General features: G+C 45.0%; 1 protein-coding gene across 1 annotated transcript in view; it reads left to right on the top strand.

The window, feature by feature from the left end:
* Nucleotides 1–17,541, top strand: part of LOC117452227 (rapamycin-insensitive companion of mTOR-like) — a 42,870-nt gene extending 25,329 nt beyond the window's left edge. Inside the window, exons 30-37 of the mRNA XM_034090729.1 lie at nucleotides 364–593; nucleotides 5,783–6,875; nucleotides 9,869–10,128; nucleotides 11,770–11,976; nucleotides 12,094–12,258; nucleotides 12,367–12,490; nucleotides 12,799–12,937; nucleotides 15,929–17,541. Of these exons, the coding sequence (XP_033946620.1) occupies nucleotides 364–593; nucleotides 5,783–6,875; nucleotides 9,869–10,128; nucleotides 11,770–11,976; nucleotides 12,094–12,258; nucleotides 12,367–12,490; nucleotides 12,799–12,937; nucleotides 15,929–16,009 (2,299 nt within the window). The 3' untranslated portion in view covers nucleotides 16,010–17,541. The remainder of the gene's footprint in view (nucleotides 1–363; nucleotides 594–5,782; nucleotides 6,876–9,868; nucleotides 10,129–11,769; nucleotides 11,977–12,093; nucleotides 12,259–12,366; nucleotides 12,491–12,798; nucleotides 12,938–15,928) is intronic.
* The last annotated feature ends 1,755 nt before the right edge of the window (nucleotides 17,542–19,296 follow it).

The raw sequence follows: 19,296 nt of genomic DNA, 5'->3' as shown, positions 1-19,296 counted from the left end.
TTTCTCCAATTTGAATATTTCACCTATTCTTATCACTTATCTTATCCTTAAGAAATGGCCCATTCATTTTTCAGCCATGATTTAAGAGTTTTCTACTATTTTAGTTCCATCTTTGCTATCCCACAAGTCGTGTGGGAACTACTCTGGTCCCTCAGTCTTACACACATGTTTTACTTTCCAAAACTATTGTAAATGTAGTATTTTGACCTCTCCACTTTTCCAGAAGTGGGGTGTCTTTCTTTTAGTCACCTACATCTCCTACAACACAAATCATGCTATGGTACTTATGATTGAAAGTACGTTATTGGTCAACACATTTGTACAATCGGTGTGTTCATTAACCATCCTCTCACTCCTTCACAGAACGTGTGTGTATGTGTTGGGGGTCATCTCCAAGACCCGGCAGGGCTGTGAGGTGCTGAAGCAGTACGGCTGGGACGCAGTCAGACACAGCCGCAGGACGCAGTGGCCGGTCACTCCAGAAGAGGTCGACGCACAGCTGACCTCTGAACTCTCCTCAGTCCCGAGCACGCTCAGTCTGAACTCTGAGTCCACCAGCTCGCGCCACAACAGCGAGAGCGAGTCTCAACCAAGTACGTAGGATTCGCTTTGCTTTATTACCAGCATTTGAAGACAGTCAGCTCTACTACAGTGGAAACATTATTGATACATAAGGAATATAAAAGATCCCATTTCTATACGTTTTGTTTGTTCCCTGGCCATTAGGTAGATAGACAGACAGGTAGATAGATGGATAGATGGATAGATGGATAGATAGATGGATAGTAGGGGTGTAACGGTTCACAAACATTTCGGTTCGGTACGTACCTCGGTTTTTAGGTCACGGTTCGGTACGTTTTCGGTACAGCAGAAGAAATTATCACAAAACATAAAATATTTCTTGTTTTTTTTTAATTATTATTAAACTGTGAATAATGTATTCACTCAAATAAATACAAAATATAATAAAATAAACATTAAGGTGCATCATTTCGATGAACTGAAATAATCTGTATTTGAACTTTACTGTACTAGTAGGCTACTCACAAAACATAAACTATTAGTTTTGGGTTTTTAATTATTATTAAACTATGAATATTCACTCAAATAAATACATAATAAAATAAACATTAAGGCTTTTGGGGGTGCTGTGGGGTAGCTTGACGTTTCATAGAGGGTGCTCAAACATTTAGGGTTTCCCATTAATGTACCGGTCGCTACAGTGGAATTTTCTACTGCAACACTCCCCACGCATACGTACCTGCAACTGTTACAATGAAGGCTCGATAATCAGCTCACGGCCGCATATAGTTGTAAGCAGGGGTAAAGTGCTATTTTTATAGGTGGTGTGTGGACCTCACATAGGGGGGTCCCGGGGCAAGCTCCCCCGGGAAGATTTTTAAATATTGAAGTTAAAAGCATCAATCTGGTGCACTTTGAGAGCAAAATGAAGAGATCTATGGATACATCTCGCAACACCCATATGAAACAGAACTGTAAACAGTTCTCATTCATAACACTCCGTTCGATGTCTCACTATGGGATGCGCCTCATCGCGGAGCAAACAGAAGCATCAATCTCATTACGCCAATCCTGATTGGCTGGTGATCTTGACGTCAGCGTCAGGGGAAATCACCCCCAATAAGTAGCTTGCGCCACAACGCATGCGTCATTCAAACACCTCTTCTCGCTTCAGAGCACATCTCTACAGTAGCCGGGCAAGCTTCACTGTCCACAGACTGAACCCAAATACCCATTTCGGTCGACGGGCGCTCGCCGGCTACTCCTTCTGCTTCGCAGGAAGACGGTAGTACTAACGCCAGTTAGTATTAAAATCGACCTCGCCCTTCTCTTCCCCAGAAAGTAAGGTAGGTCCGATTTTTTTAAGCTAGCAGCACACCTGTTACTAGCTCGCTCCCTCTCTACCGACACCACGGTAGCGAGGACGTTTTTTCTTTTCTCTCCTCCACGGAGGGGAAAAGGATTAAAAAAAAAAAAAAAAAAAAAAAAGGAGCATACTGCCACACCAGTCAGTATTCTCCGGGAATAAAAGACCCACACTGTCCTTTTCTCCGGATTAAGGTCTCCCGTCCCACCTGTCGAGAGCGGGCCCTCTCCACGCCACGAGGCGGCCAAGATGGACGCCCCTCTCCCTCACACCAGAGGAGTCAGGGACTCGGTGGCTCGACTCTGCGGCTGCGGGTTGAAGATATCGGGCACAGACACACACCAGGTCTGTTCGTCCTGCCTCGGGCTGGAACACGCCCGAGGCGCTATCGACAACCCCGGCTCATGCGGACATTGCGTCCGCTTCACTGTTAAGAGCCTCCGCCGACGGTTAGCTCGACAAGCTAGCCTGTCGGAACAGGACCCCCCCATGTCCACGGACCCGCCAACCGGCAGTCAGGACACAGGGGCGTCCGCCACAGAGAGTGAGCCCCTCTCCGTGTCGGTCGGGGGCTCACTATCTGCTATGGCTATAGAACCATAATCCCGCGCCCTGGCAGGCCGGGACCCGGTGACGGAAAGACACGCGGGAACGGTTTCCCGCGCTCCACCAAGCTGGGGCTCCCGGTTAGACCTCACCATGGTCTCACCCGTGGAGGATGTCCTCGGGCCTGACTACGAGGAGGACGAAGAGGAGGACGCCCTGGCGTTCCTCCTGTCCGAATCGGATGAACAGGAAGAGGACACCTTCATGTCACCGGCTCAGGCTGCAAAGCCTTAGGCAAGTGCTGTTCTCCCGGGCGATGGCACACCAGCTTCGCCCGGTCTGAGCATGGACCTGCAGGCCGTGTGTAAACGCGCTGCGGCCAGACTCAACGTCCCGTGGCCCGAAATGGCCAAGGAGACCTCCAGGTCCCGCTACGAGGGAAAACATCTTCCCCAAGCAGCGGGGAAAAAGAGACAACTCCTTCCAGTCTTCCCGGAGATGTTGGATGAGGTGTCGGTCTCGTGGAGAGACCGGCCCTTCAGCAACAAGGTCCCAATCCAGGGTGCCTCCTCCCTAGACTGTGACGGAATGGAGAAGCTCGGCCTGCTCTGCATGCCGCTCATGGAACCGCTGGTAGCGGCTCACCTTCTACCAAAGGTGGGCCCGTCACCAAGCAGGAAGCCCACGCTGCCAGCAAAGTCGGACCGTTTTCAGTCAGCAATGACTGAAAAGGCCTACAAAGCGGCAGCGTTGTCCGCCAGGGCCCTGAATGTGTCCTCGCTGTTAACCGCCTACCAAGCGGAGCTCTGCGAGGACCTGTCGGGTAACCCGGGGGCAGCCACTCTGGACGAGATGGCAGCGGTCACGGACATTTGTCTCCGTGTCCAACGCTGCGCCGTCCAGGCCACGGGCCACGGGCAAGGCAATTGGGATCATGGTGGTGCAGGAAAGAGCGAGATGGCTCAACCTCACCACTCTCCCAGACCGGGAAAAGGAGGATGTGCTGGATATGCCCATCGTTCCCGAGGGAATTTTTGGCTCCGCTCTCGCCTCCATGCAAAGGAGGTGTGAGACGAAGAAGAGGGAGGACGAGGCACTCCACCTCTGCCTCCCTCGAAGGGTCCAGCCGCTGCTGCTCTCGCAGCAGCAGTCCTCTGCCAAAGCTGCCTCGAACTCTGCTCGGTTTAAAACACCGAAGACGCAGAGGTCGCAGCCCCCCCGAGTCCCCAGCCCAGGCTGGAGACAAGGGCAAGTTGGCCGAGAAAATCTCCGGTTCCGGCTGCAGCTCAGGCTCAGCCAACCCAGAATTTCGGTCAGCAGTCGAGGAAGAAGAAGCGAGCGGTGTGACAGCCCCTCCTTCTCCCCACCGTGAATGTGTTCCCGCCGCCTCGAGAGATGCCTAAACACCATCCTCAAGTCCGCACAAACACATGTCACATGCTGATTGATTCCTCTGTCATAAAACAGGCGCTGACGCATCCAGGCTTCAGGCCGAGGGCGCAGCTCAAAAAAATGAAAAGAAAATCAATAAAACCAATAAACAGCCCGCCAATTCTTCCCCTTTTGAGAGCAGCTACGGCATCTCTCAAAAGGCGGATTATTGACGGGTCTGTGAAGGCACCACGCGCACGCGCAGTGCCGGCTGGGGCTTTAAGGGCACCACCGTCACGCGCAGTGCCGGCTGGGGCGGCTGAGGCGCATCCCATAGTGAGACATCTCACTTCATGTTACTCTGAGGACTGGGGTTACGTAAGTAACCTATAGATTTACTATTTCTTTATGGATATTTTACAAATCACTCCCCCTTTATTCTTTTTTTAATGTCATGTAGTATTTCATACCTGCTTTTAATTTATTCTCTTATTTTTTATAACTATAATGATCATATAAACGTGTGCCTCGGAAATAATTGTTTACATTAATGGTGACCAAAACGTGAGAGACTCCTTTAGCTCACTGAGCCTCTCAGTCTGGCAGGAGAGGACTCTCCTCCACCTTGTTGAAAAGACTCCTTATATCCGTTAGCGTAGCTCGCTAGCACCAGAAGCTCACATCAACTCGCTCTCGCACGCACACAAAATGGCTCGTTCCACACACACACAGAGCCGAGCTTTAATGAAACACAGAAAGTCAGACGTAATAGTACTGGACTGTATCATATTATTTTCAATCACTAATTTTTCCAAATATGATTTTTTTTTTTTCTACATCTTTTTTTTTTTTTTTGAATAACCATTTTTCAATGTAAATGCCTCTGCGCGCCCCCCCACTTTGAGAACCACTGCGCTAGGGACAGAGGTAGCAGATACAGCCAGGTAGCGCTTTGCTAACATGGCAACATAAGGATATTTGGCGTTTGTAATAGCTTTGGTTCGGTCTGAACTTTTTGCGAGTGGTGGAGGCTTACATGCTAGCGGGAGTTGGGTTTGCACTTCAGTCTTTTTTCTTTTGGTACCGGTGATATTCACGTTCGGGTGATGCCTTTTCAAGAGTGTGCAAGTTTTATGTATTGTCAGCCGCGTAACCAATTTTTGTTGAACAATGCCGACAAACAGATTTGGTTCGGTCCACCTGTCTTTGTCCGTCATCCTTGTACGTAACTGCGAAACCAAAATGTTCCCAAACCGGAGACTTCAATGATGCTGGAGGATTTTCGAGCTCAACTTTATCTGCGTTCGCCATTTCGACAGTTCCTCAAATTACTGACTACATTTGAACGCATCCCTCTGACCAGCTCTCATAGTATGCCTCTCGTCCAATGAAATGACTTGCTCGCTCTATGACGCGTTGAACCCAATGTGAGCAAATTACTCTGAATGCTGCGACGCAGCACCTGAGATTACTTCCAAAAAGTTGTTCACGTTCTCAATTTTTTACGTTTAACGTTATATTCGTTTGGTACACTTCGGTACACACCTGTACCGTACCGAAGGGCCCGTACCGAATCATTTCGGTACGTATACCATTACACCCCTAATAGATAGATAGATGGATGGATATACTTTATTGATCCCAATTTTGGAAATTATTTTGTTTCAGAAGCAGTGTGTTCAACATTAAAATACAAATACTTCAAAAGTGGAACAGAGAATGAACAATAAAATGAAAAATAGTATATCAAATATAAACAATATAAAATATTCTGGATAATAAAAATGTTCTTAAAAAAAGTCCTAACCATGGTGGAGCACAGACATGCTGTATATACAGACAATTGCAAATTGTTCATGGTTATCAGAAGGAGAAACTCAAACTATGTAGCAGTGAGTTCTTATGTGTTATATATTACGGTGTGTATATATAGCCTTCTAATGTTCCTATTGTGTTCTTCACTCCTTGTGCTCTCAGACATGTACATCCTTGACGACGACAAGTGTGATGTCCTGGACCCCTCAGACGAGCCCTCTTACTTTCTACACTCCAAACCAGCGAAGGACCGCAGCCCCTTCACCATCCTGGCCTCCACTCGCTTCGTCCGCACTCGCTTCCTCAACTCCCTGTCCCTCCCGAGCAAGAAGCTGCGCTCCACCAGCGACCCCAAGATCCCCTCAGGCTCTCGCACCCCCACTGAACTCAAGATGGGCAGCATGAAGCGGAACAGGACGGTGACGGAGCCTTCTATCTACAGCCCCAACCAAGACGTCTTCACCCCTGTTTTTAACGGCAGAGGAATGCCCAAGAGTCCCACGGTCAGCCTGGAGACGTCCTTTGTCGGGACGAGGGGGGACTCTGAGGAGCAGCTCGTAGAGGGCGGGCTGGCCAGGGTAGGGGGCTCCTCCCTCGGGTTGAGTGGCCTCGCAGGGCATGGTGCAGGGGAGCAGCCCAGCCGAGAGAGGGAGCAGAGCAGCCGGGAGCGTCTAGCAGGGGACGGCGGCTCCTCGTTGAGCGGAGGAAACGTGGGGGGGGGCGGCGGAGGTACTCAGTTTAAAAGCCGCAGTCAGAGCTTTAACACGGACACCACCACCAGCGGCATCAGCTCCATGAGCTCCAGCCCCTCCAGGGAGACCGTGGGAAACCTCGATAATCCCGAACCAGAACCTGACTCCTCTGACTGCGTGAGCCTCAACACTGTGGTGTCGGCCAAGACTGTCAAACCGCTCTCCTCACTCACCCCCCAGGCTCAGACCAACCACATGTCCACTTCCAAGTCTGCCACCGCCTCTCTGGTACCGCCTGGCTCCTCCCACACTCTCCCCCGCAGAGCCCAGTCCCTCAAGTCTCCTTCCCTGAACACCATGAAGAACCTGGCCGACTGCAGCTTCATGTACACCAGCCCGCGGGACGCCCTGGGCTACGCCACGCTGAAGAGGCTGCAGCAGCAGAGGATCCAGCCGTCTCTGTCTCACAGTGAGGCGCTGGCTTCACCCGCCAAAGACGTGCTGTTCACCGACACCATCACCATGAAGACCGGCAGCCTGGACTCCAGGTTAACGCCTCGCAGGTAAGGCAGCTGTCATGGCCAATATGACAGAAAGCATCCATAGAAAAGGTTCTGCAATAATCCAATTATTCATTTTTTATGAATGATGGTCATTGTTGCATTAACTAAAAAATAAAATGTGTTTCCTCACCCTAGAGAAACAATAAGTTACACTTTTTCTATGAAGACTGCATCTATACTGCATTATGAGGGCATTCACAGTGAATTATAATGGATTTATAATGCTGCTTGACTTCACTCATTAACAACTCATGCTTTCTGATGCATGATATCAACACAAAAACAATAATTTGACTTAATAATCTATCTACTATTTCTTCTAACTTATGATACTGTGTGTACCATAGCACTTAAACAGTAAAGTCATGATGTATTATAAGTCAGCCTGTAGTTTACAACGTATCAAAAGCATTTATAATGCGCCTTTAATTTATTTTCAGCAACATCTAAAACCTTTTATGACCGGTATAAAAGTGCATCTTGAGTGTAGTGAATAAAGCTTTATAAATGCATTGTAATCCGCTATGAATGCCAACATGGTGTCATATAGCTGTGGTCTTCGTAGAAAGGGTTACCGACAAAACATTTCACATTTCCATTTGTGCTACTGAAGCTTAAGCAGCGTGTGTGTGTGTTCTTTGTGCGCCTTCTATGTCTGTCAGGATATCAGACAGGAGGGGTACCTGTCCAGAGCCCCCCGTCATAAGTCCATACCGCAGGCTGTCCAGAACACTTGTCCCGCGGTGGGTGGAGCGACCCAGTGTCCTCCTTAGTAGAGCCGTAGCTTCTAGAACTGACCCAATCAGATAGCTGCTTTCTCTAGCTCTATGTCTGCCGTTCATTTGATATTGCTTTGACTCCTGTAGTGTGAAAAAAACCCATGTAGATTGTTCAGTGGCTGGTTGGTCACTCCTCGTAGAGCTTCCTAGAGGTGTAAGTAGTACACAGGTAGAAATAGAGGTTATAATACACACGTGGTTTACTGTTTTCTCTGGTATGAAGACGTTTTTGTTAAAGTAACTAAATCATGTGAAAGCAATGGTGGGTAAATATATGTCAGACAGAAGAGGCTGAAGGCAGGTTAAATGATGGTGAAACCTGTCAGTGGTGTGGAAAGTGTTTTGAGCTCCGGCAAATAAGTTTACTGTAATCTCAATCATCATTTTATTTATAACCCATTATAAATAATACATAACAACTTTGAAATGTCAACTAATGAGACTAGCAGTGCTGCACAACAGTTACATCTCTTTCTATAGAAATTATGAGGAAAATAAATATTCAATATATATGAAATATAATTCAATTTAGATTTGACTGATACAGTTTTGTAGTATTAACACTAAACAGAAAACAAATGGTGAAACAAGAGCATCACAATTTCCCTGAGCCTAAAATTGTAATTTTTAAAACGTAGAGGTGTTTAATAAAATGAAATGGTTGATTGTTCTGGTGTGTATAGGTGTGTAAACTGTGTATAGACATTATGTTTTATTAGACCCAATAGTTTAGATAACTGTTCAAGAGCCTCCACAATAAACGTATAAGTATAATGCATTATAGCTGTGATCTATATTGAAATTGTTAATAACAAAACAATCATTTGTGCAACTATAGTTTAAGCAGCTTTGTGTCTGGGCGAGGGTTTTTGCTTCTGTCTACATGGTAATGAAAGGTGTGTGTGTGCGTGTGCGTGTGTGTGCGTGTGTGTGTGTGTGTGTGTGTGTGTGTGTGTGTGTGTGTGTGTGTGTGTGTGTGTGTGTGTGTGTGTGTGTGTGTGTGTGTGTGTGTGTGTGTGTGTGTGTGTGTGTGTGTGTGTGTGTGTGTGTGTGTGTGTGTGTGTGTGTGTGTGTGTGTGTGTGTGTGTGTGTGTGTGTGTGTGTGTGTGTGTGTGTGTGTGTGTGTGTGTGTGTGTGTGTGTGTGTGTGTGTTTTGTGCACCTTCTATGCCTGTCAGGATGTCAGACAGGAGGGGTACCTGTCCAGAGCCCCCCGTCATAAGTCCATACCGCAGGCTGTCCAGGACACTTGCCCCGCGGTGGGTGGAGCGACCCAGTGTCCTCCTTAGTAGAGCTGTAGCTTCTAGAACTGACCCAATCAGATAGCTGCTTTGACTCCTGTAGTGTGTGTAGAGTGAACAAGCCCCATGTAGAGTATGCCGTCACTAGTGGTTCCCCCCTCATAGAGCTTCATAGAGAACAGCACACAGGTAGAGATAGGTGTTATAACATGCATGTGGTTACACTGTTTGTATGGCATAACAATGTGTTGGGATGTTAAGTATTATAGTGTAATAATTGATTGATTATAAAAACAATCCTGCACAGTATTTATTTCCTTCTATAGAAATTAAATCAAACATTGAATAAATTGAATTGGTAAAACTATGTTTTGTTCTTGGAAAGGAATAGTGATAATAAATAACATTGTTGTTTTTGTCGAATATCAGAACATTAATGTAAAATGGCTAAAGCGGCAAATATTTAAGAAGCTTGAACTTTTCTTGAAAGATAAATAAACTCAGAAAATCGTGGCTAATGCAATGTATTTGAATTGATTCAAAACAACACAGACTTTGTCAAACGGTATACTTTCATTGGCCAATATTAGAAATAGTTATATAAACTTTTAGGTTCAGGTTATTTTGTCTACTCTAATAAACCTTTCCCTTAATTAATACTCTTAATAGGTAGTTTTTTAATTTGTGAAACTTCAGACTTTTCATCCTTGGGTGCTTTATTATATTTTAAATTGTTGCAAGTAGATATTAGAAACGGCTATGATGCTCTTTGGATGAACAGGTGTTCTGTGATTTCAGCTGCCGCCCTGATAGCTTTCTTTAGCGTCCCATCGCCAACCCTTCTTTCTGTGTTCACTAAAGTCCGTCTCTTTGCTTTCATCCAACATTTATTTCACTTACTCCTCGTGTTCCTCGTTCTGTCCCAGTCTCTCCCCCCGGACCCTCTCACGCTCCTCTCCTCTTGCTTTCCCTAGGTTCCTGAAGGCGCTCAGCTTTGCCTCTCTGGATAAAGAGGAGCTGCTCAGTCCCATCAACCAAAGCACTCTGCACCGCTGCTCCTCAGTGCGCTCCATGGTCTCCAGCGCCACCTACGGGTGCAGCGACGACTACGTGGGCCTGGCTCTGCCCATGGACATCAACGACATGTTCCACATCAGAGACACGGCCTACTTTCAGCAGAGGATCAGCCCCCCGTCGGAGGAGCGCAAAAGCTTCCTCTTTGGAGATGGAGACGGTACATTCAACTTAAGGCCTGATTAAATTATATTTAAATCCCAAAATTAAGAACAAAAATATTCTGAAACTGATGGTTGTTATCTATAGGCGCGTTCACACCGGAGTACTTTTCCCGTTTAGTTCCGTTAGTACCCCTTAATGAGATAAAGCAAATAACTTCTCTTTTAAGGTTACAATCAGAAAGTTGATATCATCAGAAAAAGTTTTTTATTTTTAGTAGATGTATACATAGGAGGAATTTGCTTTGGTGTAAATGGTGCAGACAAAGACACAGAAAGAAGGACAGGACATATACTTCTACACATACTGTAGAACTATAATAGTTCAAAAATATAACTATTGTAAAAACTAGGGATGCTCCGATCGATCGGTCACCGATCGAGATCGGCCGATACTCACTCTCTACCGATCGATCGGTGCTCTCTAAACATGCCGATCGCGAGAGCCGATCGCATGACGTAAAATACATGACACTTTTCTCTGTGTGCGGCAAAACAAGCTCGCCAAAATGGCTTCACCGGTCTGGCATTATTTTAAGGTGTCCGAAAAAGACAATAAAATAGCGGAATGCAACGTGTGTGTGTGTGAAGCAGAAATCCTGCAGCTCCGCCCGCCGGACCGGTAAGCGGAGCGATATACACAAGAGTTCGACCTAACACATTTAGCTATTTTATCTACCTCTGGAACAAGCTAAACTAGTTATAAATATGTTTATTCTTCACTGTCGGGTCACTCATTACTGGATCAGTGAGCTGCATGAAATACTGACAGGCTGTCAGGAGAGGGACAGAGGGGGGAGAGAGAGAGGGAGAGCACTTCCGCTCATTTCTCCCGTGTTATTATCCAAAGTTAATGTAAACTTGAATAATGTACGGTACATCATTTGAATGTAATAATTATGTTGATTGTTGTTTGTGGAAGCTCCAGTGAATGAGCCCCGTTAACTGAGTTTTAAACATCACTTTAAATGGAAGATTTAAAGTGATGTTTAAATCTTCCATTTAGGCCCCGCCCACTTGATCCGATCGGTATCGGCCGATACTGATTTCGGCGATCGGCCCCGAAATTGGCGATCGGAGCATCCCTAGTAAAAACTATAGTATTCTAATTATGGAGTTGTGTTTTACTACGTCCTATGGTATTATATTAAGATTAAGATTAAGATGAACTTTTATTAATCCCTCATGGGGAAATTATTTCTCTGCATTTGACCCATGTCAAAGTGTTAGGAGCAGTGTGCTGCCATTTTGAACGGCGCCCGGGGAGCAATGTGGGGAATGGTGCCTTGCTCAGGGAGCACTTGGTCTTTCGGGGACTTGAACTGGTTCCCAAGCCAAGTCCCTATCGACTTCGCCACCACCGCCCAATGATGATATATATTTATTTTATTTGCCATGAATCTGATTTGTTAAAAAAAAAGAAATGTGACCGTGCCTTCCAGGTGGTGGCTCCAACACCGGAACTCTCTCCCAATTATTATTATTATATATTATTATTATTATTATTTATGTTTGACTAAATCCTATGTTGTTATATAATCATGCAAAACTGCAATGGATAAAATGATTTCACAATATTTAAAAATAACAAATAAAGAAAAGGGTTGATTTTTTAGCTAACTGAGTTCCTCCGTGTGCAGGAGACCACCCCCCCCTCCCCTCCCTGAAGCAGCAGTTCAGCATCTCCGAGCTGATCGTGTGCCGCGGCGACAGCCAGACCCACACGGTGGGTTTGGACGAGACGGGCCTGCAGGAGCACACCGAGGAGAACTGCCTCTACTGCGTGGGGTCCAGCGTGCTTGGATACCCCACTCGGCCGCCCATCAACAACACACACCCCCGCACAGGTCAGCACACACACACACACACACACACACACACACACACACACACACACACACACACACATTCAGTCGTTAACATTAAACTCAGTGCAGAATATAACGGATCTTTCTTTGTTCCAGAATTTGTGGATTTCCAGCCGTGGGGAGCGCAGAGCGGCCATCGCCTGGAGGTCATGCCTCAGTCCAAGTTATCCGGCGTGTCGGGCTGCAGCGACGCCGCCGTGTCCCAGGGGTCCGTCTGCAGCACGCCCATCCCCGCGGACATCGTCATAGGGAAGACTACGAGTAAGTGAACACAACCTGCAGAGCGGGGGGGGGTTTCTATACCTTATCATAAATAAAGAAACCTTTTCGTGGTAAATATTGAATATTTCTTCATTATGTGTCATGTAGGCAGCAAGTCGATATCAGAAGACGGCCCCGCCTCCCGAGTCCTGCTGAGGAAGGAGGTGCTCCGCCTCATCATCAACCTCAGCTCCTCTGTAGGGACCAAAGGCCACGAAACAGGACTACTGACGTACGGCTCTCTCTCCTTTTTATTGCTGCGACTTGGTTATTTTTGTTATCAATTGATCTGCCCATTTTTCCACATGTGAATCCATTCATTGTTTGGTGTATAAAATGTCAGGAAATAGTAAATGTCCATCCTAGTTTCTCGAAATCCAAGTTGATGTGTTTAAATGTCTTGTTTTGTCAGTGAAAAACTCAAAGAAATACAGCAGCTCTATTTAACATTTTCTGAGATGCATGTTCATTTGCAAAATGTATTTTTTTTGCAAATGGTGTTTTTTTTTAAACACCTGTATACCCTTTTTTCTCCTGCAGGATAAAGGAGAAGTTCCCCTACGCGTTTGACGACATCTGCCTGTACTCCGAGGTTTCTAACCTCTTAGCCCACTGCATGTTCCGCCTGACCTCCAGACGCTTCATACAGGAACTCTTCCAGGACGTGCAGTTCATGGCGGTGAGACATCATAACCGCTGTGTCAACACACTCATATATTATACCACAATATGTAATAACTAAATGTTTAGCATTTTCACCTCAAAAAAAAGAAATGTCTGCCTTACATTTTAAATATTGCTGAAGGTATAGCATTTTTACCACTTCCGGTTCCTTCGACTAAAAGCAATGCAATTTCTCCATAGGATTTTGGAAAATAGCTCGAAATAAGGTTTGTGGTTGACAGATTATCTAATCGATAGATTTATGATTAGAAAATGATAAAAGTCGGGTAGACATGTGGATATTATCCGGCTGAACAAAACGTGATCCGTCTCTTAAATGTGTGTCAGCCACAGACCTTATTTCGAGCTATTTTCCAAAATCCTATGGAGAAATTGCATTGGTTTTTGTCGAAGGAACCGGAAGGAGTTTGCTTCCGGGTTTTAGGACGCGTCACTGCGGCACTCTATTAAGTTGTGAAATAATACATGTATTGTGTAATTACCAACCAAAGTGTGTGTCTTCATTCATAAAAATCCTTCTTACAAAATCAGAACTGACTATAAATGAATTATAACATATATAATTAGTTCAGATATTTATAGTATAAAGAAGTAAATGTTTAGTTTGCTCCACCTACATCAAACGAAATAAAATAACCAATGCAATATTTCATAATTTATTACAATATGCAAGTATTACTATGAAACGGACTGAACATGCATTACATTTTGTCGAGCTATTACATTAATTGTGGTTATACCTAGGGGTGCACATAACTTTTTTGCGCTGGTTCTCAAAGGAGTACCTGGAGATGTTGCGTGGTGCTCATCCTTAAAATGAAATAAACCGTAACTTTTGAGGGGGTCTTGACTTTATTTGCCAGACACACGGCACTGAACATACATGCAGAGATGAACACAGAACACACATGCAGAGGTGAACACAGAACACACATGCAGAGGTGAACACAGAACACACATGCAGAGGTGAACACAGAACACACATGCAGAGGTGAACACAGAACACACATGCAGAGGTGAACACAGAACACACATGCAGAGGTGAACACAGAACACACATGCAGAGCAGGGTTTCCGCTAGGATTTTTTCTCGCCGGTCAAATGTCCGGGCAGAATTTATTTTACCGGACTAATTTGAAACTTACCGGTCATATTTCAATAATAATAATAGTTGTGTAGCAGAGTTTCCGTTAGCAGGTAATTACCGGACTATGAGCAGATATGCTTCAGTTTAAAACTCAGTTCACGGGCTCATTTTTATATTGCTTCAGTTTATAATCGTAACAGATCGAAACATTCAGATTCATTTTTCAATAAATGATTCCACAAACAACAAACAACATAATTATTACATTCAAACAAACTACATTATTCAGAAGTTTACATCAACTTTGAATAATAACACGGGAGAAACGGATCCTCTCCCTCCCTCTCTCTCTCCTGACAGCAGTTTCTCCTGCAGCTCGCTAAACAGAGGGCGGGGCTTCAGGTGATTATGCAGAGCTGCGTGTCTCGGTCAGACTCAGCAGCTGATCTGATCTCTCTCTCGCTCCGGTTACACTTCACTCGCGTTTATGTCCATATCGATCAGATCCAGCTCTCCTGATCGGCCTTTATATAGAGCACCGATCAAACTATTAAGAGTGAATATCGGCCGATAATGACTGGCGGCCAATCGATCGGAGCCTCCCTAATTATTACCAGACATTTTGACCGTCAGGTTTTGAATTTACCGTTTTTTTATAAATTTTACCAGCTAAAAACCGGTAATTACCGGTTAACGGAAACCCTGATGCAGAGGTGAACACAGAACTGAACACAAGACAACATTAGCACGACCAGTAATCCTACAAGCTGTCATCACTACCCTCCTGACTGTCAGACATGGTAGCTGATGATGTAGGCCTACTTCTTTCTCTCTGGTTGAGTCTGCGATTAGCTGCTTGCATCCACAAGTCAACAGCTGGTTTTGGGTCGAAAGTCTCTGTTGTCATCTTAGACAAGTGGATGTAATCAAATAAGTATGTGAACATAACCAATAACCAACCATAGCCAATAACAAATGAATGTAACTTGTTTTATTTGTGTTCATTCATATCTTATTTTACCTTAACATTTATTTATTTATGCATTTTTTTTTATCTCCAGTTTTAAAGGATATTTTTGGTTAGTGTCCTATAGTATACATTGGAATGATTTCAAACCTGTTTACCCCAATAATTATAAAGGAGTGCCTTGGAAATATGGGTTTACATAAATTGTGACCAAACCGTTTGAACTTAGACTAAAGTGAACTATCTAAACACTCAGAGTCCTTTACCTCACTGAGCTGTAGTTATCAGCCTCTCAGTCTGACTGGAGAGGACTCTCCTCCACCTTGTTGTAGAAACATCTTCTTCTTATATCCGTTAGAGCAGCGAGCACCAGATTCTAATAACAACAGCGCTGGTACCGGGTGGTGCGCCCTGCTCTCTCACTCGCACTTTGGCTGTGAGCTGCGGGCGCCAGATAAGCCAACATCCCCCATTTTCATCACTTACAGCGCCCATCGTACAGGGCGAATGTAACGTGTAACCGGGGTGAAAAGGGTGTTACATTTACTTAATTATGAATATTGTTACATCAAGGCCGAAACTTAGGATGAGCACCAGAGCTGTCAGCGCAGCACCTCCCCAGATCTGGCGCCCTAGGCGAACATCTAGCCAGTGCTACGGGCCGGCCCTGAGTTCATATCATGGTTCATATGCAACTCGCAAATATCTCTCTCTCTCTCTCTCTCTCTCTCTCTCTCTCTCTCTCTCTTCTCTCTCCTCTATTTTCTCTTCTCCCTTCTCTCTCTCCCTCTCTCAATGTTGGTACGCAAATGCGCTTTGTTTCAAATGCACCTGCGCACCAGTTATGTGCAGCCCTGGTTATACCTCCCCTTGCCCTACATGATCTGAAACTCTACGTCTTTGTCTACCATCCCCATGTCCTTATTTCCCAGATGTACGAGGAAGCAGAGGGGATCTTGATGAAGATACCAAAACCTGTTGAAGAGGACGAAGACGCTCCTGCAGAATCCTGATCCTCCTCCTCCTCCTCCTCCTCCTCCTCCTCCTCCTCCTGTGTCCCCTGCCACCCTGCCAACATGAACAAATGGACTGACAGAGTATAATATGTAACGTTAGGAAGGCGTCTGGAATGTTTCTGTAACTCAGACCGAGTACCATAGCCAAGGAAGAAGAGGAAGTGGTCATCGCTCGCCTTTCTTGGAAACGAAGGATGTCGATATCTGTAAACACAATTCAACCCGACACGCTGTTCAAGACTTTTTTTAACAGGAAAAAGGGGGGAGCAGTTTTACCAAATACTGTTTTCAGAAGGGTCGGCAATCTTGAGCAACACTCACAATACATCAACATAATGCTAAAGGACGCGCTGGATCATTAGGACAAAGGCTCTCGTTGTGTTTTTAAAGAAGAAAAAAAAGTAACATTTGATCTCTTTCCGGAGATGGTGTTTTTCCCTGTAATGAATTGAATAAGGCATGTTGTTGTGTCTACCCAGTGATTCCTCTGCCCCCCCCCCCGCGTTATTTTCTCCTTATGAAACAAAACACTACAGAAGGGTCCTGCTGTTTTTCAAACTCATGTGGAGCCTTCCTGGTTCATATCTCACCCCGACTTGTGATCTGTTCGCCCCACATAACCTGCTTCTCCTTCCTCACCTCTTCCTACAACCTGTAGCCTCTCGTCAGCACAGAAAGCCAATTACTTTTCTATGACTTGTATCTCAGACAATCAAACATCATTAGTATTGTATTTTCTAAAGCACTATATAAGTACACAAGGAGAATAGCATGTGATTGAATGCTAGTTTATTCCATCCTTTACTTGCTTAGGACCTTTTTAATGTTTTTCTTCAGCTCCCCAGGAGGTGGGCTAATCTTGTGGAAAGATTATAAGTTATTTCTAGATTGATTCATTACAGATTTAGTACCAAATCTCTGCTTCTTACCTCTGTGCTTCACCTCCACTGCATGTGCAACAAGCATGGCAAAGTTGTAACGTCACCTTAACGTGTTTCTTGCTTGTAACTTAAAAATAATAATAATAATAATAGATTGCCATTACATGCTGCCATCACATTGTTGGAATATAATGACCCCTGAATCTGTTTCCACAATGCAATATCACTGTCTGTCATTGGCTGAGATGGAGGAGGGGGAGTGTGATGACTTAAGGATTTGTAAAAGGTTTCCAGGGAAACTGGGGATCTCTGTTTCCATTGGCTTGTTTTTGCTATAATGCTGCTACACAAATGGACTCATACAAAGATGATTCATAGATCAGCTGAGTGATGTCAGATCCGATCTATTTATTATATGTCTGTACCATAGAGTGAGCTCGACCAGAGAAGAAAAAAAAAGTTATTTATATTTTTTCCTCAAGACTGTATTATAATTTAAAAAAGATTTGTCTCTTCTTTTGTTTGTTGCCTGAATCGTGGTTTCCCTTGTAAAATGTGTACAGTATGTTTTTGGGGGCATTGATGACCTAAAGAAACATACAATCCTATCAAAGGGATGCATTGTTAATAAAAAACAAAATTTGAAATACCCAAAACGTTTGATGCTTCTTCACTTATTTAAATGTTTTATTTGTCAATTATTTCTGAGTTTTACTAATGTTTCAGTTATGACAATGAAAAATCGCTGATCAATCATCAATCAATGTTTATTTATATAGCCCCATATCACAAATGTTACATTTGTCTCAGTGGACTTCACAGTTTGTACAGAATATCAGTATGACAATATGACACACTCTGTCCTTAGACCCTCACATCGTACAAGGAAAAACTTCCAAAGAATTAATGGGGAAAATGGAGAGCAACAGAGGAGGGATCCCTCTCCCAGGACGGACAGACGTGCAATAGATGCCGTGTGTAAATTGAAAAGATAATACATTTGCAACATAGGTAGACACATGCATTTCCAAATGTTTGGAAATGCATGTGTCTATAATAAGAAGATGAATCCACGAGGATGCCATCAGGGAAGCAGTATGATGAGAGTCAGGTAGGACCGCACAGACCGGTTCAGCCACGACTCGAAATCCAGGGCTCAGGATAGGATGCAGGATTCAGGATGCAGGACTCAGGATCCAGGACCACAGCCACGACTCAGGATCCAGGACCACAGCCACGACTCAGGATCCAGGGCTCGCGATCCAGGACTCAGGACCACAGCACCAGGATCAGCCACGACTCAGGATCCTGGGCTCAGGATGCAGGATCCAGGGCTCAGGATCCAGGACTCAGGATCCAGGACCACAGCCACGACTCAGGATCCAGGGTTCAGGATGCAGGACTCAGGATCCAGGACCACAGCAACAGGCACAGCCACGACTCAGGATCCAGGGCTCAGGATGCAGGACTCAGGATCCAGGACCACAGCAACAGGCACAGCCACGACTCAGGATCCAGGGCTCAGGATGCAGGACTCAGGATCCAGGACTTAGGATCCAGGACCACAGCAACAGGATCAGCCACGACTCAGGATCCCGGCGTAGATACACCAAAAAGAAATTTGGGGGAAGCTGGGTTAATCGGAACATGAGAGTACACAGGTACAGACAGAGAGAAGGAAGAAGTAAGATGTCCCCCGACAGTCTAAGCCTATAGCAGCAAAACTAGGGCTGAATCTAATCAGCCATAACTATAAGCTTTATCAAAAAGGATAAGCACACTCTTAAAAACGGATAGGGTGTCTGCCGCCCGAACACAAACTGGAAGCTGATTCCACAAAATTGGAGCTTGATAAGAAAAGGCTCTGGCTCCCATTGTACTTTTAGACTCTAGGAACAACCAATGATTGGGTCTGAAGCCAGTAAGTGATGGTAAAAATGTTTTTACTTTTACTTTATCTATTCATCTTCTTAAAGGAGCTCTTTTATGCTCATTTTCAGGTTCATATTTGTATTCTGTGCCTTTACTGTGTCATTTTTACATGCTTTAAAGTTCAAAAAGCATTTATGTTCCTCATACTGCCTCTGCTGCAGCACCTCTTTTCCCCCTCTCTATGAAACCAGAGCCCAGTGTGCTCTGATTGGTTAGCTGACCAGCTCTGTTGTGATTGGTCAACCACTTAAAGATGTCCCGCCCCTTACCCTATCTCGTCGGTGAGTTGGAGCGCTAGCGAATAGAAGTGCGATTGTTTCTAGTGATGTCACTGAGTGTGGGAGAGAAACTCCTTCTGGAGGGGACACAGGGATGTTAGCGTCTGCAGACCCTTTACATGCACACAAACCTATAACACACTACAGGGAAGGGGAAACCCCAAAAGCATTTGAAGGCAGCCTCTAAAGAAGA

The sequence above is a fragment of the Pseudochaenichthys georgianus genome, chromosome 9 (assembly GCF_902827115.2).
Source record: "Pseudochaenichthys georgianus chromosome 9, fPseGeo1.2, whole genome shotgun sequence".
Taxonomy (NCBI): Eukaryota; Metazoa; Chordata; class Actinopteri; order Perciformes; family Channichthyidae; genus Pseudochaenichthys; species Pseudochaenichthys georgianus.
Note: the sequence above shows the minus strand (reverse complement) of the source record. Positions and strands in the feature narration are given on the sequence as shown.